This window comes from Apodemus sylvaticus, chromosome 19 (assembly GCF_947179515.1).
Source record: "Apodemus sylvaticus chromosome 19, mApoSyl1.1, whole genome shotgun sequence".
Classification (NCBI taxonomy): Eukaryota; Metazoa; Chordata; class Mammalia; order Rodentia; family Muridae; genus Apodemus; species Apodemus sylvaticus.
Genome location: NC_067490.1, coordinates 43,973,454 through 43,999,279, shown reverse-complemented (window position 1 = coordinate 43,999,279; position 25,826 = coordinate 43,973,454). Strand labels below are relative to the sequence as shown.

At 40.3% G+C, this 25,826-nt stretch overlaps 1 protein-coding gene across 2 annotated transcripts in view; it reads right to left on the bottom strand.

Annotated features, from left to right (window-relative positions):
* The window catches only part of Wasf1 (WASP family member 1), a 53,622-nt gene that overhangs the window by 13,938 nt on the left and 13,858 nt on the right, over positions 1-25,826 (bottom strand). For both annotated transcript variants that reach the window (XM_052163543.1, XM_052163544.1), the window contains exon 2: positions 4,301-4,461. In XM_052163543.1, the coding sequence (XP_052019503.1) occupies positions 4,301-4,433 (133 nt within the window). In that variant the 5' untranslated portion in view covers positions 4,434-4,461. The remainder of the gene's footprint in view (positions 1-4,300; positions 4,462-25,826) is intronic.

Here is a 25,826-nt window from a genome sequence, read left to right as displayed (position 1 = left end):
GGGTAAGTTCTAAGCAAGCACTTATGATAAAGCTCTCCTATGCCATCAGCCTCTTCCTCAGCTCGCTGTTTCTCTCTGCTGCTCTATCACATGGGGGGACCTCATCAAGGCTGTGCAGAGAAGGCTACTCAGACCTAACTTCGAATCTCAAAAGGTGTGACCTGAATAGGTCTTCTCTCTGTGAGAGCCCAGTTTCAGGTGTTCTGTTAAACAGGAATGGATTAATATACTATCGTCAGCCAGGCGGTGGTGGCACACACCTTTAATCCCAGCACTTTGGAGGCAGAGGCAGGCGGATTTCTGAGTTTGAGGCCAGCCTGGTCTACAGTGAGTTCCAGAACAGCCAGGGCTACACAGAGAAACCCTGTCTCTCTCAAACAAACAAACAAACAAACAAAAACAAAACAAAAAACTATCGGCCAGATTAGTTACTTGTAAGAGGGAAAACTAGACTTTATTCCCTTCATCAGAATAAACTGACAGAATTTCAATGGTCGCAGGAAGAACAGTAAAAGACAACCATTAGATGATGGAACTACAAGGGTTAAGAGACAACGAACAGAAGAAATTTACAGAATGTGAATTTTGATTTTTTCATTAGTTGTCTATTAGAAAGCAAAATTATTTTCTAATAGGAAAACATCATAAAATGTTTAATTGGGTTGTGTGTTTTTATTAAGAAGCCACAGGAGGCATTCCGGTTTTCTTCCACTGCTGAGCTCACGAGCAGTTGTGTGCCGTCAGGGCAGTAAACCGAAAACCTACAAGTGTCCAGAGCTATTTTACTTATTTCTTGTTTGCTTTTTTTTTTTTTGAGATAGCCTTAGTCTGTAGCCCAGGATGGCCCCCAAATTGCAGCAATCATCTAGCCTCAGCCTTCTGAATGCTGGGATTACAAATGTGAGTCCCAGGACCTGACTGTTACACAATCATTTTAGATAGCTTTTACTCAAATTTAGATAGTTTCTAAAGAAACTTAAAATTATAAGCGTTTAATTGTTATTTTAACTGTTTTGAATGGAAACTGGTGTGAAATATACTTTAAGGCTTTCTTGCCATCTTAAATGGAATATATAAAACACACTACGATTTAAACTTTCTTGAGGCTTTAGGGCCAGGAATTAACTCTGAAAAGTCAATGAATTGACCTAAGCCATAAAAGGCCTTAGGATATACACGGCTATCTGAGTTGCCACAAATGCTCTTTGCAGTTTCCTCGTAGTGTGCTCAGTCTACCCTTTGTGGCTGTGAGCTATTTTTTTTTTAACTGAACTTAGCGAGGCCTCTTCTGTCAATCCTTCAAAACATATAAAAGTTTAAGAGACCGAACCATTGAATGCACCAACGCTATTACAGTAAGAGCGAACAGGTTCTGAGAGGGGCCATCTGGTCATCTCGTGTGCCTGGTTCTTTAGTGTATGGGATTAATTAAAATGCCAAGAAGCCTTGTAAATTTAACTTAATTCTAGGTTTTTAATTAGCCAAGTAGGAAAGCATGAAAGTTAACTTCAGGGCAACAGACTGTTGTTACACCTTGAATCCATAGGATTTTCTCTGGTTTACAGTCTTTTTGGGTGGCTTAGAAATTATCTACATGGTGTGAATCCAAACATTACGCCTAATCCTAACAGCATCTTACAGTGTTCCTATCACACACGGCAGTTACTGTGCGCTCAATGGACAGACGGTGCTTGTTTCTCCTCACCCAGTCACGGATTCTTCACACTCTCATCTTTTATTATTATTATTATTATTATTGGGTTTTTTTGGATTTGGTTTTCTCGAGACAGGATTTCTCTGTATAGCCCTGGCTGTCCTGGAACTCACTCTGTAGACCACCAGGCTGGCCTCGAACTCAGAAATCTGCCTGCTTCTGCCTCCCACAGTGCTGGAATTACAGGTGTGCTCCACCACCACCCAGCTCACCCTCATCTTTAGATTACATAAAAAATGTTAGCATGTCACCCAAATCATCTTAGTGCTACATTCTGTATTGTGCATATACATACCCAAAATACTATGTCTGTTAGATCCGAAATCTATTTAAATTTAAGAATGTTTCTCTAAAGTTACTGGTGTCATTTCTAAGCCTTCAGCAAGCATCTCAGTATTAACATATGAGTTAGCATTAATATACTAACACATGTATAAAACAGGTTTGTATGTGAGGTTTTATAACATTAAATCAACTAATTTTAGGCCACAAAAAGCCACCAAAATCTTTTAAAAACACGGCTAATTCTGTGTTAATACAGTATCTAAGACCTTTAAGATTTTTGTTATGAGTAGTGTTAAGAACTCAGACTGGCTTTCCTGTGGAAGAAACAGGTAAACTGTAATTTCAGTGATTTCAGCCACTGACCCGAGGAAACAGCCACCAACAGGAATAAAGAGTAGAATTAAATTAATTTCAAATGAACGGCCTGCTATTTATTCTCACAGCTACTTCGCAGGGGATGCGAGGATTTTAAATTCTCACAAAGAACACTCAAAGATGAGATTCTTCAACTTAATGGAAGTCATACTTGGAAATGTGCACCGTGACCTTTTCCTGGGCTCTCCTACAGCGGTGGGCTGGCACGGGTAGCAAGCAAAGGCAGGCTCTGGGGGATTATGTGGCCCTGAGGATTGCCAACCAATGAGCCACCATGCACTGGGCTGCTAATCAGTGAAGCTTAGTGGGTGAGGTACTTGTATCAGAGACATAAAAGGTGAGGGTCACCTGTGCAACTTCCCAAGTTGCCCTAGTGACAGTGGAAAAGACCCAAGCCTTTTTACTTAAATAAACATACAAACAAACAAATTAGATTAATAATTTCTTGGGCTATGTGGGGATGAACCTTATAGTTTTGTATTAGTGAGTTCTGTTATTTGTGGATTTAATCTAATTCTATCAATTTTGGAAAGAATTGAAAAAATTGCTACTGTACTGAATACATACTGATTTTTCCTGGTAAGTAACAGGGGTAACAATTATGTACACAGCTTTTATGAAGCACTAAGTGTTGTGAGTAATTTTGAATGGTGTGCGGCGGGGGTGGGGGTGGGGTGGGAGGGGGAATGTGTAGATGCACCATCTTATCTAAGAGACTCGATCATCTGTGACTTCCGGTTTGGGAGGGATCTGGGGCTGATCCCTAACCAGAACTGAGAGGAGACCTAAGTTGAAAGAAGAGGAAAGGAGCCAAACCCAACCACTAAGAGAATCTTGGATGACGGGCACGGGCGTAAGAGGGAAAAATCTAGCAGAAAGACACTCAGGGAATGCATCCAGTCAAGAACACCTAATTCATATTTAAAAAATGAAATACCGTTATCTGAATAAAAAGCTCATCCCTTCCATTAAAAGACACACTGGATATATTTTTTAAAGTTAATAATAATAGAAAATAATTTGTGTAATTCCTTAACAAAGTATCTCCATCCCGTGCTCCCCTCTCTATGTGCCCACCACTGTATACCATGTGTGTGAGTGTATGCATATGCCTGTGAGTGGTGTGTGTGTGTGTGTGTGTGTGTTCTGTATGTGAGGCAGGGTCTCTCTCACGAACTGGAACCTTACTGTTTCAGCCAAGGTGCCTGGCCAGTAAGCCACTGGGATCTGCTCCCTTTGATCCCCAATACAGTTAGAGGCACATGCAGATATACCCAGCTTTTGATGTGGGAGCTGGGGATTTGAACTTACGTACCATGGTGACAGAGCAAACACTCTGACTCACTGTCTCGATGGGCTTCCTAATCCCTTCTCTCTAGCTGATCTTGCCTGACAGAGGTGCATTCTCTTGTTATGTTTACGCTATGATGTGTTCTAGACTCTTGGTCCCATGTTCTGATGTCACACAGACTCACTAGTTAATCCCACCACTAGTGTCGGCCTTACCTTGCTCTATACACCTTTGATAATATGACATTTTTTCCTGGTAGTAATAAAATACATTGTAAAAGAGATCCTAAAGTTCCCAAACACAAAAAGTTGAACCATACAAAAATAGAAAACAGAGGTAACAGCTAAGTATCATATAACTCTGGCTCTGTCCGTTGCAGGTCAAATCACACTTCACATCAGTTTTACTACCTCTAATCACTGTGTGATACTGTTTTTGAGAGGTTCTGTTAGTTCCTTAACCAGGAAGAAATTACTGCTGTAATGCACTGATTTTACTTAGTGACTAAGTTTTCATAATAACATTATAATCCTTAGATGAGACATCCCTCTTAAATTAATAACAAGTACATTTTTAACACTCTAACTCCAAAGCAAATTCCGGTCTGCAATATTTAAAGTGATAGAAGTTCTTACTCAGACTACTCAGTTGTCGAATTATATTTGCCAGGGAAATGTTGGTCACACATTCCAGCTCATTCTTGACGCCCCTGGGCAGTGCTGTGTGGCACAAGTGCCGAGGGTCAATGTTCCTTTTCACCAACGGCATCTTGAGCTCAGCCGCTGTACCAGCTCACCTGTGAGAGGAGAAAGAAACGGCTGTCAGTCAAAGGATGGCACACCGAAGGATAAAGGTGTGCACTGTCTGAAGACAAAGCAGGGCCACTCGACCCAAAGAAGCCAAACACCCTCGTTAATTATTTCTTTGCAATCATTACAACTACATCATTCTTTTAAACTTACTTTTAGTATCAACTGACCCATGGGGAATCTGCACCATTGTTATTTACCATGTGTAGAGATGTGCACTATGTAGCCGGTGCGGCACATTATATTTCTACATATACCAGCTGTGCCCAAGAGGAGCCCCCCTAAATCTCATCAAATCTACCAAATGTTTAATTACCAACAAGTCCTGCTGCTTCGCCTTCCAGCCTGTCCTCATTTGGGTGATTCCCTGAGCACAAATCCAGCAAGCAAGGGCTGGTCCAACACCACAAGCGTCTCAACACTGTGGTTCAAATCTCACCGACCACAGAATATTAACTATAAATGTATAAACTCCAGCGTCGTTCCTAGCAGTCAGGGTCACAAATCGCTGTTCCTCTGAGATGCGCACTGTGACCAGTGTGACCAATGGGTGTCACGTAGCTCTTTGCTCTGTATGAGTTGTTCAACCACAGGCAGCAAGGCTTTTAGCTGTGATGCCTTCTTGCCTCTTGTCCTAAAGCCACACAAAATCTTACAAAATGGGTATCTGGAAGGAGTGCAGCAAAGGACAACAAAAGAAGATAACGCTGAACGGAAATTCAGATATAGTCCAAGAGGACAGACAGATGACTGGAAATGTCACTACTGTCACTGCTTGAGAGACTAGCTACACAATGGGAAGAACTTAGCAAAGGTCAGCATATGGTCACAAACGAGGAACGCATTTGTTAACAAAAGGGAGTATGTCCTCTACAAAGTAAATTCTGGAAGAAGGATTTCACCCTCAAGGAAGCTCAGCTCTGTAACCTGCACTTAGGGAAAGAGATCCATCGGAGGAGGAGGCTGATTCAAATGCAGCGGAGAGGAGCTGCGCCTCTGCCAAGGCACAGGAAAGCCGCTCACGCTGCTAACAGCGCCATTGTAAGCCGCACAAGGCAGACACTGTTCAAAACGCTCTCCGTGAGAGCTTCAGTGAGAAGAAAACACAATTCTTATTGCTTCTAACATTTCAAGTTATAGTTTACTTACATCCAGGAAATTTCACTTTAAAAAAAAATGTCCCTGTACACTATAAACAGCAAGAGTTTTTAAATGCTTTTTCGTTGTTTTTAACTGTGTTATGATGTGTACAAGTGCAGACGTGAACTTGTGGGCGGAGAACAACCTCTCAGTCTCCCAGCAAAGGCTGCAGGGATCAAACCCAGGTCTGCAGGCTGGTGGCAAAGCACATTTACCTGCTGAGTCATCTGCCTTCAGATACTGCTTTGGAGAAACAAAACAAAACAAAAACCCCAAGGAACATTAAAACATTATAATGAAATGGTACAATTTCTCCCACTGATTAAGATCATTTTGGGGGACGGAAGAGGGCTTATGGGACTTGTGGGGAGTGGGGACCCAGAAAAGGGGAAATCATTTGCAATGTAAATAAAAAAATATAAATAAATAAAAATAAAAATGGAAAAAAAGAGATCATTTTCTGCATTTTCTGTCGGCTCAATGGTGTGTGTGTTTACCTGTGGGGAGGGGACGGGCAGAGGTGGAAGCTGAGTGTCGCCTTAGTCATTCTCCACCCTATTGTATGAGACACGGTCTCTCTCGAAACCCAGAGCTTGAAGATCAAGACTAGCCAGGTGGCCCAGCCCCTCAGCACTGGAATCACTGGTGTCCACTGCTTGACTGACTTTATGCAGGTGACAGGGAGCTGCCTGTAGGTCCATCTTTTCAACCCCATGATTTATTTTTTAAAGGTGTGTGTGTGTGTAGTCAGGACTGAGCCCTGCCTCTCCTGCTCCTGGACCCCCCCACCCCAACACACACACACACACACACACACACACACACACACACACACCATTCCTCCCTTACTCTTATCCGTCTTCGCATGCTCTGTCTAGAATGCCTTTCCTTTCTGTCCTCACAGGGAGGACTATGTGTCGCCTGTACTCAGCCTCTCCGAATCCTCACCGAGCTCCCCGGGCAGACGCGCCCACCTGCTTCGCCCGTGTCCTCAACTCTGACTCTCATTTCTATCTCACGGAATTCTCCCAAGCAGATGCTACTGTATTGGACTTGCTTACATGCTTGGACTTAAATGAGAAGTTTGAGAACTAAAAATCGTGTCCTATTCAACTTGTTTTTCTAATATCTAAGTAGGTATTAGTGGGGGGGTATAAGTAGGCCTTAGTGGGGGGGGGGGTTATCCCTGCACAAACATCATGACCACGAAGCAAGTTGGGGAGGAAAGGGTTTATTCAGCTTACACTTCTGCATTGCTGTTCATCACTAAAGAAAGTCAGGACTGGAACTCAAGCAGGTCAGGAAGCAGGAGCTGATGCAGAGGCCATGGAGGGATGTTCCTTACTGGCTTGCTTCCGCTGGCTTGCTCAGCCTGCTCTCTTATAGAATCCAAGAACACCAGCCCAGGGATGGTACCACCCACAAGGGACCCTCCCCCTTGATCACTAATTGAGAAAATGCCCCACAGCTGGATCTCAGGAGGCACTTCCCCAACTGAAGCTCCTTTCTCTGTGATAACTCCAGCCCGTGTCAAGTTGACACACAAAACCAGCCAGTACAATTGACCCCTTGTCAACTTGACACACAAACACATCACTCTTAAGCCTCAACCCTTACTTTCTTATTCATCCCCAAGATCTAAATTACTTTAAAAGTCCCACAGTCTTTACATATTAAAAATTCAATCACCTTAAAATGTCCAATATCTTTTAAAAATTCAAAGTCTTTTAACTGTGGGCTCCACTAAAATATTTTCTTCCTTCAAGAGGGAAACATTATCAGGGCACAGTCACAACCAAAAGCAAAACTCAAACTCCAATGGTTCAATGTCTGGGATCCAACTCACAATCTTCTGGGCTCCTCCAAGGACGTGGGTCACTTCTCCAGCTCTGCCCTTTGTAGCACACAGCTTGTCTTCTAGGCTCCAGCTGCCTGTACTCCACTGCTGCTGCTGTTCTTGGTGGTCATCTCATGGCACTGGCATCTCCTAAACACTGCTGACTTCTACTGTAACTAGGCTTCATCAATAGCCTCTCATAGGCTCTCTTCATGGTGACAAGCCTCTGCTCCTATGCATGATCCCTTCAAGTCCTGGGCCATCAATTGCAACTGAGGCTGCACCTTCACCAATGGCCTTCCGTGGCGTCTCACTGTGCCAAGAGCTCTTCATGATCCCTTCATGCCTTCAAAACCAGTACCATCTGGGTGACTCTTACACAGTACCAAGTCCAGCCACAGCACAAAATACAACTGTGGCTATCTCTGGAACACACTCTCTGGGCTCTCAGAAAACACTTCCAAGAAGATTTCATCTCAGTGATGCTGGTCTCTTCTTAATCACCGCTAATTTCTTAGCTCTAGCTAACCAGCATCAATAGTTCCAGTAACACAAAGGTTTGCTTTAGTGGTTCTGGTATCTTGTTACTCACAGCTGATTCTTCAGCCCCAGCTAACCAAAACCACAGAATCTTCACAATCAAAACTCAGCCACTCTAAGAGTCTATAATCTTCCCTCTGAAATTTCACAATCCAGGCCTCCATCTTTTGCACTGTTCTTAACATTGTCTTCCAAGCTCCTACAGAACTTTCCACAGAACTCTTAATATTCTAATGGCTTTTCTAGCTCAGAGTTCCAAAGTCCTTCCACAGTCCTCCCCAAAACATGGTCAGGTTGTCACAGGAATACCCCACTACGCTGGTACCAATTTTATCTTAGTCGGGGTTTTTATTCCTGCACAAACATCATGACCAAGAAGCAAGTTGGGGAGGAAAGGGTTTATTCAGCTTACACTTCTGCATTGCTGTTCATCACAAAAGGAAGTCAGGCCTGGAACTCAAGCAGGGTTGGAAGCAGGAGCTGATGCAGAGGCCATGGAGGGATGTTTCTTACTGGCTTGCTTCCGCTGGCTTGCTCAGCCTGCTCTCTTATAGAACCCAAGAGCACCAGCCCAGTGATGGTACCACCCCCAAGAGGCCCTCCCCCTTTGATCACTAATTGAGAAAATGCCCCACAGCTGGATCTCATGGAGGCACTTTCCCAACTGAAGCTCCTTTTTCTATGGTAACTCCAGCCTGTGTTACACAAAACTAGTAGCCACACAAAACTAGCCAGTACAGTGGTGATCAGATTATTGATAGTTGATCAATATGTACGTGGAAGAAAAAGCAATGGCCACGGCATATGAGGGCAAAAGTAATAACTCTTTAGGTCACCGAGAAGGCAGACAAACCTTTCTAAAGCAACTAGTTATGATTTAAGGAGTTGAGGGTTTTTATTTGCATAGATATACAGTTGCATTGCAAAACCAACAATTGCTGGTTTCATGTGGGGGATAAAGCAGGGACAGAGGTTCTTTTTTTTTTGTTTTGGCATCTTTAGGGTCCAGCTCAGAGGCTAACACATACCTTTTGATAAAAAGAATCTGAAAAGACTTATTAAGTGATTTCAAACATTATTCTGGTCATGAAAGAAAAATAGCTTTCACTATGTTAAAGCAGTGTCTTTATATACAGTGCAAGGTACCTGAGATAAAGTCCACCCTCGTCCCTTCCCCACCCTTCAGTTTTCATGCCATACTTAATTTTCATTCCCCGTCTTAAATACAATGACCATCTATCTAATTCAGCTATCAAAATCTTAGCAATAAAAACTTAAATAATGAAAGTGTCATGTTCCTAGTTTTAGGAAATGCTTCACTACTTTCAACATAGCACCTTCTGTTGGATTAAAAAGAGAAAAAGGTAAAATACCCATTAAAACATGTAAATTATCAAGCAAGCAGGAAATCAAATTTATTTCATTACTTTTAATATCCTGTGACATTTTATTTAAAAGCAACACAAAATTGCACAGACTAAGCCAATTATAAATAATATCTTTTAAATTATAAATGTTTGACTTGACTCTGACGGGAAACTTGTTAACAAGAAAGCCAGATTCTATTGCGCTAGAACATAAAACAACTCATTCCTGAAACTTTTAACTTTGTTCCCCTAGGTCAAGACACTATCATAGCAACCCCTATACTTCCCAGTCGTTATAAAATACAAATGGTTCTAAAAACAATTGAGTCCTTGGAGATAAAAGAACCTAAAATAATTCTCAGGTTTTCCATATGTATATTTCCACTGTTCTTAGTAAAAAATGATCAATTACTGAAGCAAAATTATTGATGCAATCACAAGTCAGACCAATTCTTAAAATAATTTTTAAGAAAAATTTCAGCTAAAATTTAAGTAATGTTTTCAATTTAAAAAATCTGTTGATGACAGCATTTGAAACTAAAGCTACACTTTGTGACTATATTAGCAGTTGTCTAAGTTCTTATAAGTGTGTTTTCTGTTGATTTTTAATGAAGCCATCTATGTATAAAAGCAAAAAGCAATATATAAGGGTCAAACTATCCCAAGATTAGATGTCACAATGGATGTTGAATCTTTGGGGGGAAAAAAAAATCACAAAAACAAGTTATATAAATTATCATTTTCAGAACTCAAAAACTAACCTACAAAAATTATTTAAAAATTTTAAAGGATTATATGTAAATAATACAAAAACTCCATTTTAAGAGATGATATATAAATTAATCACAGTTCTAGACAGGGAGGAAATAGAGAGCTTAGTCTCCAGGTTCTTTCCTTTCCTTTCTCCTGTTCTATTCTTCTTTCTTTCTTAGATAAAGGGAAGGGGGTTGAAAGAAAAAAGGGAGCTATAGTAATATTATAAGAAATTAGACAAATGGGAATGATTATTAAATCTACTTTTAAACAAAAACATATTATAGCCATAATCTTATATTGGTAGAGATCTTCATAGTATGATGCAGAATTGAAGTTTCAATTTTTAAAATTGGTAGAGAATTTGTATATTGATACAGGTTTAAGGTTTTCGTTGGTATAAATCTTTGTATATTGATACAAAATTTAAAATTAACCTTTTACTATTAAATAGGCATACACCTTATTTAAGAATACAAGGCGTAGATGCAGTCCTTTCAATAGCTGCTATTACAACCTTTAGAATAATTAAGTAATGCACGTTAATAGTTAGATAGTCACTCAAGGTCATAGTAGATTCTAATTTAGTTAGTTACAATACAATGTTTTCAAAGTTATTCAAATAGTAAATAGCTAAAAACCAATCAATGTTTAACAACTCAGTTATGCTATCTATAGATAGATGGTCTTCAAAAGCTAATACACAGAATATGGCAATTAAGATTATTTCATTACTAAGAGATCTTCTGACTATGAGACACGTCTGTTCCTGACAGTACTCCCATTCCATTTTAAAGACGACAAAGAGCTTCAATACCTCCACGTGGAGTTGCTTCAACTGTGGGAAGCTAGCCACGAGGCAAGAAATGCCCTAATTTTATCTGCAGGCAGAATGCTGTCTACAAAGGACAAATGGATGTAGGATAGTCGACTGTTAAAGTCCGCCACGGCAGGGTGAGCTGGTACTTCAAAATTCCTCTTTCACTTAGAGTCTGTCAGATGTTCTAGGGCAGAAGGCTCAAGATGGTGCTCCAACGTTTTGAGGAATATCGGGACTGTCCACACAGTAGCTGGCTCTGCTGATTGTTTCAATCTTGGAAGCTGTGTTTCTGCATTTCCCGTGCATTCTAATATTTTTTCCTTCTCAAATCTCTGATGGGACTGAAGACTAGATAGTTTTAGTCTCACAATTAAACTTAAGTTATTTAGCATTGAAGATATTCTAGATTTGAAAAGATGGCTTTACGAAGGCAATACAAGTTAAAATAGAAGATGATTTAGGTATAAAATTATAAGCTCTTTAAGTTAGGATAGATGGTAAAAATAAAATACTTTATCTAAATTGCTGAATATAATGGACTAGACATTATAACTGTGTATCATACCTTATATTTTGAAAATTGTTAAATTGTATTTAATTTATATCTGAGAAAAAAAAGAGTCTTTTATTGGACTGAAAAGGGGACTTGTTGAGGTTTGGTCTTACTGTCTATTGTAATGCTAACGTGAGCCCCAAGATCTAGAGTATGCACAGAGCCCCAGTGACCCTGACCCCAAGTTATTTTCTGATTGGTCAATAAAGATGTCAACAGCCAATAGCTGGGCGGAAGAGACAGTGTGTGGGGTTTAGGATTCTTGGGCTAGGGTCAGAGGGGAAGCATGGAGAGGAAGGTGCAGGAGGAACGAGAAAAACCCACCATGGGGTAGGTAAGCCATGAAAATATGAAAACATGGCCCCGAATGCTGGCCAACTGGACCAGCCCAGATGAAACATAGTAAATAGTAAGTAATAACTCCGGGCCATCGATCAGAAAGTAGACTCTAATAACATAGAGGGTAGGTATCTGCCCAGCTCTTGTGCTGTTAAAGGCTTATTGTAAATATGAAGGTTTTGTGTGTCTTTTATCCAGGAACCAGATGGTCAAAGACGGGATAGAACCCCCAGGTCAGGTATAAAAATTTCTATAACAGTTTATAGACTATAAAATAATTATAATCAATAACTATGTTTTAAATGTAAAATGTCCTTCACATAGTCATGTATTTGAAGGGTCTCCAGCTGGTAACAGCATTTGGGAGGCCACAGAACACTAGAACAGGCCCTGCTGGCAGAGGTGGGTCTGCTAAGAATGGGACTTAGAGAGATGTAGCCTGCCATTTGGTGGTCTTCTCTGCTTCTTAGCCTAGATGCCATATGAAGATCTCCACTACGTGTCCCTGAAGCCACAAGACTGCTCTGTCATCTTTTCTCCATCAGTCACATAACCAACAACAATGACAACAAAATAAGCAAGAAAAACAACCAAACACCTTCTGTAAGTTACTTTGGCCACTACTTTGTCAGAGCAATAAGAAAAGTCACTAATCCAACCTGGGGAAAACAATTTCTAAAGGGGCATAAAAATTACTAATATTTTATTATGAGCAGTCCGTAACTTAAGTCTTAGGACTCAAGTCAGTCAAATCATCTGTTAATTTCAAATGGTTTCTTAGTTAAATAAATTATTTTCAATTATCCTATGACTACTGGATATTTAGTTATTCAATCTAAGAAATGTATTGCGTGATCAATGGGAACAGATTACTATGAAATAATCATTCAAATAAAAAGTTCCAGTACTTTAAGAATTTTAAGGAATTTTGACATAATCTTTGTGTATGTGGTATACACACGCATGCGCAGGTGGCTCATGTGTGTGCACATGTGTGCAGAGGCCAACTGTGGGTATCTTCTATGTTGCTCTTTACCTGGCTATTACTATTACTAATGTCACTTTTTGTGATAGGGTTGTACATTGAACCTGGAACGTGTCACTGCAGTGAACACGCTGGTTTGTGACCCCCCAGATCTGCCCATCTCTGCTGTCAGCACTAAGGTTACAGGTGCTTGAGACCACATGCACCTTATATGTGTGCAGATTTGGACTCAGAGCCCCAAAACCATGCATTCGCTTACAAGCTAAGCCATCTCCCCACTTAAGGAAACTACTGTTAATAGAAATGTCCCACTACCTTAAGGTTAGAACTGACTTAATTACATGCAATCAAGTAATGAAATAATTGGATCATGAAAATTATTCATGAAAATAGCTTTCTTAAAACACAGGACAAATAACAAGATGCTTTACAGTTACAAAAGGCAAAACTGATTAAGAAGATATAAAAGTTTTTTAAAAAGAATTATACATAACCAATCTAATTTTGAATCACAAATTTAATTATGTAAAATTACAGGCCTGTCAACGATACATTATTATAAAATATACCATTTAAAAAGAGTACTAGAACAGGGTCTTCTAGCTTGCTTCCCTCTAAGCCTGGAATGTTCATATTCCAGACTTTCATTATTGTAAATGAAAGACTGGAAGAAAAAAAATAGAGCTTAAAAGTGTAATAAAAGAAGCGTGTAGCAAACTGTCTCAGGATTATATACGAATAACAAGTTTCCTCTTTGTTGTGAATAGTAAACTACTTACTCCCTATTCACGAATCTTCAAAATTCTGCATTCAAGATTTTAAAAAACCCAATACATGAGTGTAAAGAACTGTGAATCACGCTGGGTAGCTCCAGGTACCACATTGCTTTGAGATGCTCTGGCCTTTGCTCAAAGAAATTGTCCCAAGAATAATGCTGCCTTTACAAAAACCAATAATTATAGCCTGTACCTCATGCGACAGTAAATAAAGTGTTACATTTTGTTAGGCTGAGACTGAAAAGGATAAACTGTTATAGGAAATGAAGTAAATGCACACGAAATAAGCCACACAGAGATCCTAACACTGGCGCTATCTACTGACTTGAAGAGGTCCGGAAGAGACAGTGCAGTAATCTGATCCACCAGACACCAGCTTATTACGTGAGTCCATGTTACTCTTCAAGAAAGCATGGATTTCTCGGGTTAATAAACCAGTACTGAAACTTCACAAATACATTATATAGCCATATCACTACAGCGATGGTATTTTCAAAATGCTAAGAGATGTTACGCTGAGATCTGAATGATGGCATTAATCTCTCACAACTTCTAAGCGGCTCAGGCTGAGGTGGTCGCCCAGTGGGGGAAGCACCGGCTGAGGACGTGAATGGGCCCCAAGTTCCACCCTCCAGAAACCACTTAGTGCTGGTGCTTCTGCAATCTCAGTGCTCCTCAAGTGACAGGAGGGTGGAGGCAGGAGAATGCCCAGAAGCTTGCTGGCCATGAAGATGCCTATAAGGTCCTCTGTCAAAGTGGGAGGTGAGGATTGACATCTGAGGCGCTCTGACCTATATGAACACATGTGCGCTCTCGCGCGCGCGCACACACACACACACACACACACACACACACCAATGACACTCTCTGACCTACATGCACACATGTACAGTACACACACCAGTGAGGTCCCCTGACCTACATATACACATACAAAGGACATACACCAAAATGTCTTTTTTTCTTATTTAGATATTTTATGTATGAATCCATGTATACATACATTATATACATCAACATTTCAAAAGTTCCACAAAACACCTTTTAAAACTGACAATCAACTTTTCTCAAATTTATATTCTCATTTCCCTCACAGACACGGGAAAAACACATTTTAATTCCTACTTTAGAGTTTGTAGGATATATTGTAATTTAACTTTCCTCCAGTGTGGACATTTTTATGACTTTCAAAATTTTTGCACAAGTTTTCACCACGGCCAGTTGATATTGACTTAAATATGAAAAACTCAAGGCTTCTGAAATATTCATTTCCAAAGTGTGTCTCACAGGAGAATAAAATTTTCTGTGGAGGGGCGTGCGAGAGGGACAGCAAGCCCCTTTGGAACCTTGGCGGACAGCCCACGAATTAGCATAATCATGATGGGTGTGCCTCAGAGGGGCAGCGAACCCATCTCAGCGGACCCTCGCGCAGTGATGGGCTCCACACATTAGGAAGCAGGACTGGGAGCCCCTTTGACTTCTTTAGAAGTGAGAAAATGTGTGGAAACTTAGCACAGCAAAAAGATGGCTTCCAAATATGATACATGTGGGTGCCCTCACTGTCAGCATGTCCCTCATAATCTACCAGCAGGTGGTATGAAAACTCTCCGGGGCTTCCAGCCCCTCACTGGGCAGAATCATCGGTCCCCACGAGAATAGTGACTGATCCTTTTCATGAATTGCTGCTGGAGCGGATTAATGACTCATGTACCACCCTCAGAAAGAACTTAGAGATGTGGGATGTTCGTAAAGTTTGGATAAGATGTTTTTGTTAGTGGCCTTGATGTTGAAAATCTTGGGGGACAATTTAAAGTTCAGAAAGGTGTATTTTAATAGCTGAACGAGGTGCCCCTTGAGGACAGGGAACATGACCGACCTATGGCAGCCTAGTCATCGCTAGCTCATGTGCCTCTCTTGTTAGTGATGGGTTGCTAATCAAGGATGATAATTAATTTCATGTACCCATTTATTCCCTCAGCTTTGATTCTACGATTTAAATGTCAGTGAGTAGCTGTGTACCCCGAGGATGTAAAGTAGAAATGGCTGATTGCTTTTTATACATAAAAGTTTAGATTTCTGATTCTTTGAAGATTTTTTTCTGGGATATTTTCATTTTATTTTGAATAATCTTAGACATAATTTTCTTATTTGAAACAAAATTAGCTCACACGTTTCATCAACATACACACACACATTAGCTCACATCTCCAAGAGGATGTTCCCACCCCCACCCCAGGGTTCCCTACTCCCTGGGGCCTCAAATCCCTCAAGGATTAGGTGCATCTTCTCTTGCTGAGGGCTAAGGCCAGACCCTGCAGTCCTCTGTTGTATGTGTATTGGGGGCCTCATATCAGCTGGTGTATGCTGCCTGGCTGGTGGCTCAGTATCTTTTAAGATTTTTTGTAAGATTACTTTTTGAGATAAATAATATAAAATGATTGATCCTATTTTGAAACTCCAAAATGCAGCCTGCCAGTAAGAGAACTGGCTGAGAAAATACCTTTGTTTCTTACACTTTGTTAATCTGTAACAAGCTGCTTAGACATGAATGCACAAGTCCTTAGGAATAATTGGTTTTCACCTGTAATATGCAGTGTTTAATCATGTAAGGGTGTTGGGGACTGTGCTTTTTACTTATATTCATTGTAATCATTCATTTTGAGAAAAACAATGCAACCACATTGTAATTTTTATTTTTATATTGCTTGAAAGGTTTCCTTGGGGGATATAAACTGTAGAGGAAAACCAAAGAGGGACTTAAGTGTGCTTCAACAATAAGGGGTGTGTGTGTGTGTGTGTGTGTGTTTTCTCCTTTGCCAGCCCCAGAGAATTACGCTTTGCTCCCTCAGAGAAGAAGTCTGCTGTGATTAACTGCCGCGTCCACACGTCGTCCTCAGTACCTGACCTGCTGGAACTGGACTCTGCTGTTTTCAGCCCTCAGATGAGGGCATTTTACTATTTTCTCAGCTCTCTAAGAATCAGGACAGGTTAACTTCTTTGTGTTCCAGTTTCTTATCTTTAAAATGAGAAAGATATTATCTACCTCAAGATATTTGACATGGCAGCTAAAGTGGTTATCACATGTACAGATTTTAGAGAAGTCCTTAATGCACAGTAGAAACACAATAAACAGCACTGCTATTTTCTTACCACACTGAACTTTAGGGGACAGAACTGGCAGCCTCTCTGGCTTCTTTGTTTTTTTAAATGAGAAAATGTTGTGGATACGTACGTATCACTGGGCAAAGATGGCTTCCAAACATAACACAAGTGGGATGTATATATGGACATAATTCACACTCTTGCATAAGAGGGTACAGAAAAAATGAACTTTGAGGACAAATTTCAGGCATGGCAAGGAGATAGATGGGTAAAATTTAGAGAAAAGTTTGAAAATAACTACATGTTAGGGATATTTGCTGATCATAAAGGCGAAAACCTCAAGAATATAGGAGAGGGATTTGGAAAGGCTGGAGAAACCGGTCAAATATGGAGTGGTCGAAAGAGCGAGCGCTCTTGGGTGCAGAAGATAAAACCAAAGGCTGGCTGACTCATAAACAGCAAGATGAGTCACATTACTGCCTTTTGAAAGCAAAAGGATACCTTGTGCTTCTGTTGGGGTCTAAAGGTACAAGTTATAGCACACAGAAGTAAAAGCCTTCCTAACCTTACTGAACATAAATTATATATTTAATGACTGCCGTTACAGGGATAGTGATCTGTTACAACCTTTAATTCCCTGTTTACTTCATTTCATTACATCATGGTCACTTTCTCTTAATTCGTATTCCTGGGTTTGCTAATTACTAGGAACACAACATCACTTAAATATGGTTTATTATTCCTTAGCTTTATTCAGTGCTCAAAGAAACTCTTGCTATTTTCTCTCCTATTATAAATTTTTGACATAATTTGTCATCTTGGCAGTTTATTGCACAGAACTACTTTCTCATTTTAGACCTGGGCTTTCTACACATACTTTCTCTTCTTGGACATCTCCAAAATACAAAACAAAACAAAAACAAAAACAAAACCCAACTAACCAACCAACCAACAACACAAACAAAAAACCCCACAACCAACTATATGCCCTCATACTTAATAGCCTTTTGATTCAAAAAAGCCTATTACTTTCAAGACAGGACAAAACATTAAAAGCAAGACCACTGGTTCTCAACCTTCCTAATGCTTTAATATAGTTCCTCATGTTGTGGTGACCTCAACTATAAAATTATTTTCATTGCAACTTCATAACTATGATTTTGCTACTGTTATGAATTGGAATGTCAATATTTGACATGCAGGATATCTGATCTGCAACCCTTGTGAAAGGGTCATTCGACCCCCACAGGGGTCTCAACATAGGATGATAACCCCTGAGCTGGATGATGACACCTCATGACCAGATAACTAGACATGCCTGAACAAGTTAGGGAGCTTGTCAAAGTCCACAAAAGGGACAGCGAAACTGAGAGCAGATCTTAGGGTTCCATAGTTTACAAAGACTGCTTACTTATCCTGTACTTAACCTGCTACGGTTTCACATCCACTTCGTACTTCTGACAAGGCAGCCTCCCACCTCTCCTAATAGCCTACAACATTTCTAATGGTATTTTGAGGATGCAAATAATGCTTTCCAATTCTCAGATGACTACTTCTCTCCATAAATGGCTGCAGATTATACATAGTGAAGATGCAAACAATTAAAAAGCTTTGCCACCTGGAAGCTGACACAACAACAGGAACAAGGATGTAAAGCTCAACTTTAAGAACAATCCAAATGAACATTTAGTGAAGGTCTAATGTAGGTCAGACACAAGTAGTTGAAAAAATGAAATCAAGACAAGTGAGAGGTTAAGGAACCCATTAAATAGACATGTGCTATTCAAAATTTTAACCATTACCCACATGCGGCTGAATTTAGATTTAAAATAATGTCGAACTCCACTCCACAGCCATACTGATCACCAAGAGCGCTCAATGGCCACATATGGCTCCTCACAGAGCTGCAGATAGCGCCATGGACGATGTCTCGTGTGTCATGACAGATAAAACGGCAGAGGTGAAGACATTTTAAATCAAGTATATGAAAGGCGAAACACAGAAACCTGTTTGAAAGAAACATAAAAGCAGGAAGGAAAAATAATGTATTGAAACTATAGGCTGCAAACTTTAGTTTTCAAGGAAGAACAAATAATTTTTGGGAGAGTAAGGTGACAGACATTCCACTTAACGAGTGTGTCTTATGAAATTAACCAGAATGAGGAATGACTCACTGGATCACAGGCTCTGGACACACCCATATGTACAGTTTTAGTAAAGAAATTGCCAGTTTCCCAAAGTGCTTGATTGAGCTGGTTTATAGCCCTACCAGCACCTCAGCAAGTTCTCTGACATCGTTGCTAACACCCGACGTTGTAGATTAGCAGTCTAGCCACCCAAGTGTGACCAATGTTGCTTTATTATGAAGTTTTATCTAGTCTAATTTGAATTTCAGGGAGATGGTTCAGTGATTAAGCAAATGTTTGGATCCCCAAGACACACATAAATAAATGCTGGGTGAGCACTGCTACCTACTTGTAATTCTAGCTTCAGAAGGAAGAGACAGCTGATCTCCTTACCAAGAATTAGCCAGAGAACTGAGGTCTGAGTTTGACTGAGAGCCCCCATCTCAATTAGTAAGGTAGAGCAATCAAGGGGGCAGAGGAGAGACGGACAGGGTGGGGGCAGGCAAAGGTGGACAGAATATGAACAAATTAGGCTGCCAGATCAGGTTCCTTGTAATCTTGCCACAGAACCTGGCAGAGCCACCTGATGAAGATGAGATCCACTGACATGGGACCGCCACAGGACACCGCCAGGTCCCAAGGAAAGGACGGCTATCAGTGCAGTGCAGTGACATGACAAGATCCTCTCCACATCTTTGGCTGTGCTGGCACTTGATAAGGGTCTTCAGATATCAATTCCTACTGACACCAGATGGTACCTAGTAGAGCCCAGGATTGGGCCATTGCCAGCAAATGAATAAATACCATTATTCAAGAGGACACAGACACTTTCAGAAGCGTCTTTCTCCTTAACTGGCTCAAAAGCATGGCTTTTGCCATTTCTTAAAAAATTAAAATGGTAACACTGAATTCAAAAATACCATCTTGACAGTTTTACCTATTTAGACATATCTGTCATGAAAATAACTCCATTTGAAACTATAACATCCTATTGGCTACACTACAGTACTTATGAAATAACAATATGGCAAGAAGAAACATCAATTCAAATCAAGTATATAATAACAAAATTCCAGAGAATAAAGTAATTTATTATAAGATAAACCCAAGGGAGACTGGATATAAGACTCTTGTAGGGACATTTATATTGTCACTAATAAACTGATGAGGATATATTAATATTGACCCTGAACACTTAATTTAATAAAAAAGATGTTTCAAATACAAGTTTTTTTTATTAACATACAATTTTTAAAGTAGGAATTGAGTGATTTTTTAAAGTTGACACCAGCTCATTATCTAAAGTTTCTAAGAGCTACAGTAATTTACTACGTAATTTTATCTTGAAAATGTAAAACTGTCCAGACAGTTTCTAATACAGCTTCACTCCAATAGCTATCGTCAATATGTATTTTACCAATCTCTCCCAACTAAGTAAAATTCAAGAATAATAACCAGTATTATTCTTTTGTCCTTATACTCATTTTTTCTTTGAGTAATTAGAATAATAAAATATAAAGCCTAAATTGAAGCTCAAGTAACTACTTCTAATTATAACAGAAAACTAGATGATCAATATAATATAATCCTGTTTAATCATATCCTACTAATTGTGAAACTGAAACCATCTAGACTAGATAGATGCTATTCTTACTAAAACACAAGTTTAAAGATTTTTTTTGCTAGGAAAGCATTAAGCTACCACTGCTAGGGAAATCTGACTGAAAAATATTAGCTTTAAAGTCAAGCACCAGGTTGAGGAGATGGCTCACGTGACAGCAGAACAAGCCTGCCAACCTGAGTTCAATACCCAGAACTCTTTCCATGTGTGAGTACACACACAAACTAAATAATTTTTTTAAATCAAATAATCCTTTCAAAGAGTATTTTAATTTCTAAGTAGAAAATAAAAAAGTAACATTCTTTTGTTTTTGTTCTTTTCAGACAGGGTATCAGTATTACATTGCTCTGATTGTCCTGGAACTCCTTATGCAGCTGATGCTAGCCCTGAACTTAAGAGATCCACCTGCCTCTTCCTCCTAATTACCAGGATTAAAGAGGTGTTCCACCACACCTAGCAATAGCAATATTCTTAATTCGTCCATTTAACACATTTAAAAGACTGTAGTAAAAAGAAAAGACTCAATGACAATCTGTTACACTCGCTCATAGATCAGTGCCTTGTTGGCCATCATCAGAGGGGCCTCCTCCTCTGATTGGAACAAACAGACGCACAGCCAGACTTTATACAGAGTGAGCTCTGGGAACACTCAGTTCTAAATGGGGACATCTTCATCAAATCCCTCCTCTCTCAGGGCCCAAGAAACCCTACAAATAAGAAAACAAAGAGTGTCAGAGCCAGAAAGAGGACACCAGGTAACAGCTCTCCAGATCAAAAGGCTTGAAACGCGTGAGCTCAGAGCCTGTGGACCCCAGCATGTGTGAGCTCAGAGCCTGTGGACCCCAGCATGTGTGAACTCAGAGTCTGTGGACCCCAGCATGTGCGTGCAGGGCTTGCACTGTTCTGCTGGAGAAGCTAGCTCCAACTGATAACCACATGCACATAAAAATGTAGCTTTCTCCAAGGGAGTCTCAGTGGAGAAGCGTGCTTACTTTTGAGGGAGGGCTGCAGGAGATGGCAACAGAAACCTCTGGAGGTTTTGTCTCGCTGTCCGGTCAGGCTTACCCATTTGTTCTTTTTTCTTATTTTTTATTTTACTCATATTTTTTCTCTTTTTTGGGTTTGTACTTGGGCTCATTTGCTTCTGTTTGTTTTGTCCTATTGCAATGTGTTAGTTTGTTTTGTTGTTTTATTTTATGATTAACCCCTAGAAGCCTGTCTGTTTACTAATGAGACAGAAAGGGGGAGATTCTAGACAGGGAGGGAGGGTGGGACAGATCTAGCAGTAGAGAGAGGGGAACCATAATCGGGATATGGTATACGAAAAAAATTTAATAAAAGAAAATAAAACAATAAAAGCCAAACACTTAAGCACCTTATATTTCTTTTTAATTATTAAAATTAATTCTTTGATAACTTCATCCATGTATATAATATATTTTCCTTTCTCATTCCCACTGAGTTGAGTTAGGGTTGCTGGCGTGAGCATGGGCAGAGGGTTACTTACTGGGACAGGAGCAACCCACCCGTGATCACGCCACTGAAGAAAACAGCTCCTTCTCCCCCCAGCAATCACTAGCCACCAACCAGCAGTTCTCCGAGCCCTTCTGCCATTCGCGATGGACTGTGGATAAGTTCAATCCCGTGCAAGTCCTACTGCTGTGTGCAGGTGACCACAGCAGTAGCCACTACATGAGAGCAGCAGCCGTGTCAGGTCCAGAAGACATGCTTCACAGAACTCTCCCGTTCTCACAAACCATCACTCCTGCACATCACATTTCAGTGGCTAGTCAGGAGTCCTCAGCTCCCCTCTTCCTCACATTCTCCTAGAATATACCGCCCTCCTTGTTGGTATTTCCAAGTAGCTCAAGTTAAGTTCTTGTGATGATCTATAGGTAACTGTGCATCGTTACCTACATGATTTGCTTGAGTTGAGTGTATCCTCCACAGTTCCTGTGAGACTCAAGGAGGACTGAAACAATGCAGTCACCATGTTTAGACCTGGAGTCTTCCAGAGCTGAGTACAGTTAAGTAAGGTCACACCAGTGTTACTTCTCTTGCACCATGGAGATGGCCTATGCCCTCTTAGGACTGCCAGCCAGCAAGAGGGCTGTGATCAGATGCAGACTCTCAATAATGAAACAGACCATGAGTCATTGTTTACAAGTTTCTTAGCCTCACCTATTTATTTATGTTAACAACAAAAGACCAATCAAACTATTCATTAAAATTGTGCAACTTAAAGAAAATTAAGTGCCTTAGAAACTCTGATAATTAAAAATAGTTACAATTTTTTAGCAAACCTTTAAAACACTTAAGTTTTTGAGTACATTCTGTCCTATACCCTCTATATTAGTCAGCTCTATTGCTGTGAACAAACAGCACGACTACAGCAGCTCTTACAGGAAAGCATTTAACCGGGGCAGGGCTTGCTTGTAGTTTCAGAGGTTCAGTCCACCTCTGAAAACTATCATCACGTCAGGAATCATGGTGGCAGCAAGCAGGCATGGGGCTGGAGAAGGAGCTGAGAGGATCCCCAGGCAGCCGGAAGACAGAGACACTGGGCCTGGCTTGGGCTTTTGAAATCTAAAAGCCCATCCCCAGTGACACAATTCCTCCAAACAAGACCACACCTCCTGATCTGCTTCAAGTAGTTTTACTCCCTGATGACTGATGCATAAGCCTACGGGGCCATTCTTATTCAAACCACAATATACTCCTATCTCCCTTTTACCACCCTGCTCTTCCATTGGACCTTTTGGTCCCCCTAGACAGTTTTGCTTCTACTTTCATGTCATATATACAAACATGGTTTTGTGTCTCCATATAAACCTGAGAATGACACAGGAGAGATAATATACAGTATTTGTTTTTCTAAGACTGGCTTAATTTGCTTGTGGCTGTCTCCGGTTGTACACATTTTCCTACAAATAACATGGCTTCATTCTTTATAAATAAATAAAAAAAAAGTCAAGGCCAGCTTGGGCCCTATGAGGCTCCATTTTAACAAAATAATATGACAATTAATAAATACAGCATTCTAAAACTTCTATTCTTCTGTTACTTAACTGTATCCAGTATGGACGCTGATTTTATTGTTCTCATTGTTATGCTACAACGCTATGGAAATTCATAGTGTTGAATAAATAACAGCTGATTTTATGGGTCAACAATTCAGGTTGGACTCACTCGTGTTTATGACCATCTGCCAAGTAGCTGATTAATCTACAATGGCCTGGGCAAGATGGCTTCCATCCATTCTCCATGACTGCACAGCATCTATTTGGCTGAGACTTGAAACTTGTAGAAACATGTAGGGCGTAATGCCCAAGCTAAGAGTCAAAACATAACCTCCACAGAGTCTGCTGGCCACGCCCCTTGACAAGGAGGACAGAGACTTAAGTAGAGTCACCAAGCTGCTCACTGTGGTTCACAATCTACCACAGACCACTTTATCAAGTACTGTCCATGACATCCTAATCAGTCTGCTAAGTACTGCACCATATATGCATAGTTATATAATTTTATGTATTTAATGATTATACTACATTTATTCATTACACAAAGTTCTCAGGAAAGAAAGACTTGAAACTTTCTTTCCCTTCCCTTTCCCTCTTCTCTCCTTTTCCTTTCCTTTTCTTTGAGATAAGAGTTTCTCCATGTAATAGCCCTGGTGTCCTGGAACTCACAGAGATCAGCCTGCCTCTTCCTCCCAAGTGCTAGGATTCAAGGTGTGAGACACTGCACCAGGCTGAAATAGAAGTTTCTAAAACTAATAACCAACCCCAAAATAACATCACACCAGAGTCAAAACCAAAAATGGTATTTTCTAGGTCTTACTTAAGTCAATGTTTTGACTTGAAGTATTTCATTTGTATACTTAAAAATCTGTAAATACTAATAACAAAGACAATTTTAAACATTATTTAGTTACTTTTCTGTGTATAGTGTTTTGCCTACATGTATGTATTGGCATCACATGATATGGTGCAGGTAGAGGAAAGAGAGAACCAGATCATTGCACCATATATGTTATAAGTTATAGATAAATGTGAACCACCAGGTAGGTTGGTGCTAGGAACCAAACCCAGGTCCTCTGCAAGAATAGTTAAGTGCTCTTACTCAATGAGCCTTCACTCAAGCCACCGAGAATGGCAATTGAAAAAAATTCAATTACCTGTATATAATAACATACATTCAGGAATGCATGACCTATCAGGACATACTAGTAATTCTTGACTCCTCCTTCTACTCTTTGTCTACAATTTTGGCACCACTAGGTTGATGGTACATTCAAAATAAGTATCAAATTCTTCTATTCCTGTCCCATCCTCAAGAGCAACTACCCTGGATCAAGCAACTATAGTTTCTTGCTCAGACTAGAACTGGTATCCATTTGGTTACCTGAGTTCACTTCCCTTCCTAGAGCAACTACTGGAAGGCTTAAAATGCAAGTCCCATGTTATTTTCCCCATTGCCCTGGTTGGTTTTATATCAACTCTACACAAGCTAAAGCCATCTGAGAGGAGGGAACCTCAACTGACTAAAAAAAAAAAGTGCCTACATAAGATCAGGCCTTAGGCAGGCAAGCCTGTAGAGTATATTTTAAATTTCTGATTGACGAGGGCGTGCCACCTCACTGTGGGTGTCCTAAGTGCTACAAGACAGCAAGCTGGGCAAGCAAGGAGAACCAAGTCAGTAAGCAGCACCCCTCTATGGCCTCTGTATCAGCTCCTGCCTCCAAGTTCACACCTTGGCTTCCCCCAGTGGATGGTGATTCAGGGTATATAAAGCACAAATAAACCCCTTCCTCACCCAGTTGCTTCTGGTCATGGTGTTTTATCACAGTAATAGCAACTCTAGCTAAGATACCTGCTTAAAAATCATTATAGCAGCTTTCACCTGCATGGAAATTTGTGAATGTAACCCTTCGTTGTTTGTCTTTGTTGTTCCATGTTTAGAGTGTACTTTCTATATGGGTAGAAACCATGTTCCCTTCACGACTACCCCAACAGACAGCAGTGTGTGTGTGTGTGTGTATGTGCACGTGTGTACACACACACACACACACACCCTTTACTTTTTGTGCAGCATCACATGGTTCACTCTCTAAGAACAGTACAGAGTAAAAGAAGAGAAAACTAAATTCGCCAGAGGAAATAAAAAGGAAAGATGCAGGACAAATCCCAACCATGACGATATTTATTACCTAAAAGTACCTACGGCTGTGAGCTTGGGCAGTGACTTACGCTGCTACGAGTGGCAGTGACCTGAGAAACAAGGCTCATCCTATCACTGCCAATGTGACTTCTCACCCTTCTTTTCTACAAAACATTAACAGTTTGCTCCAAATCACAGAAATGGGGCTGATGCATTCATTAGAAACACACAGA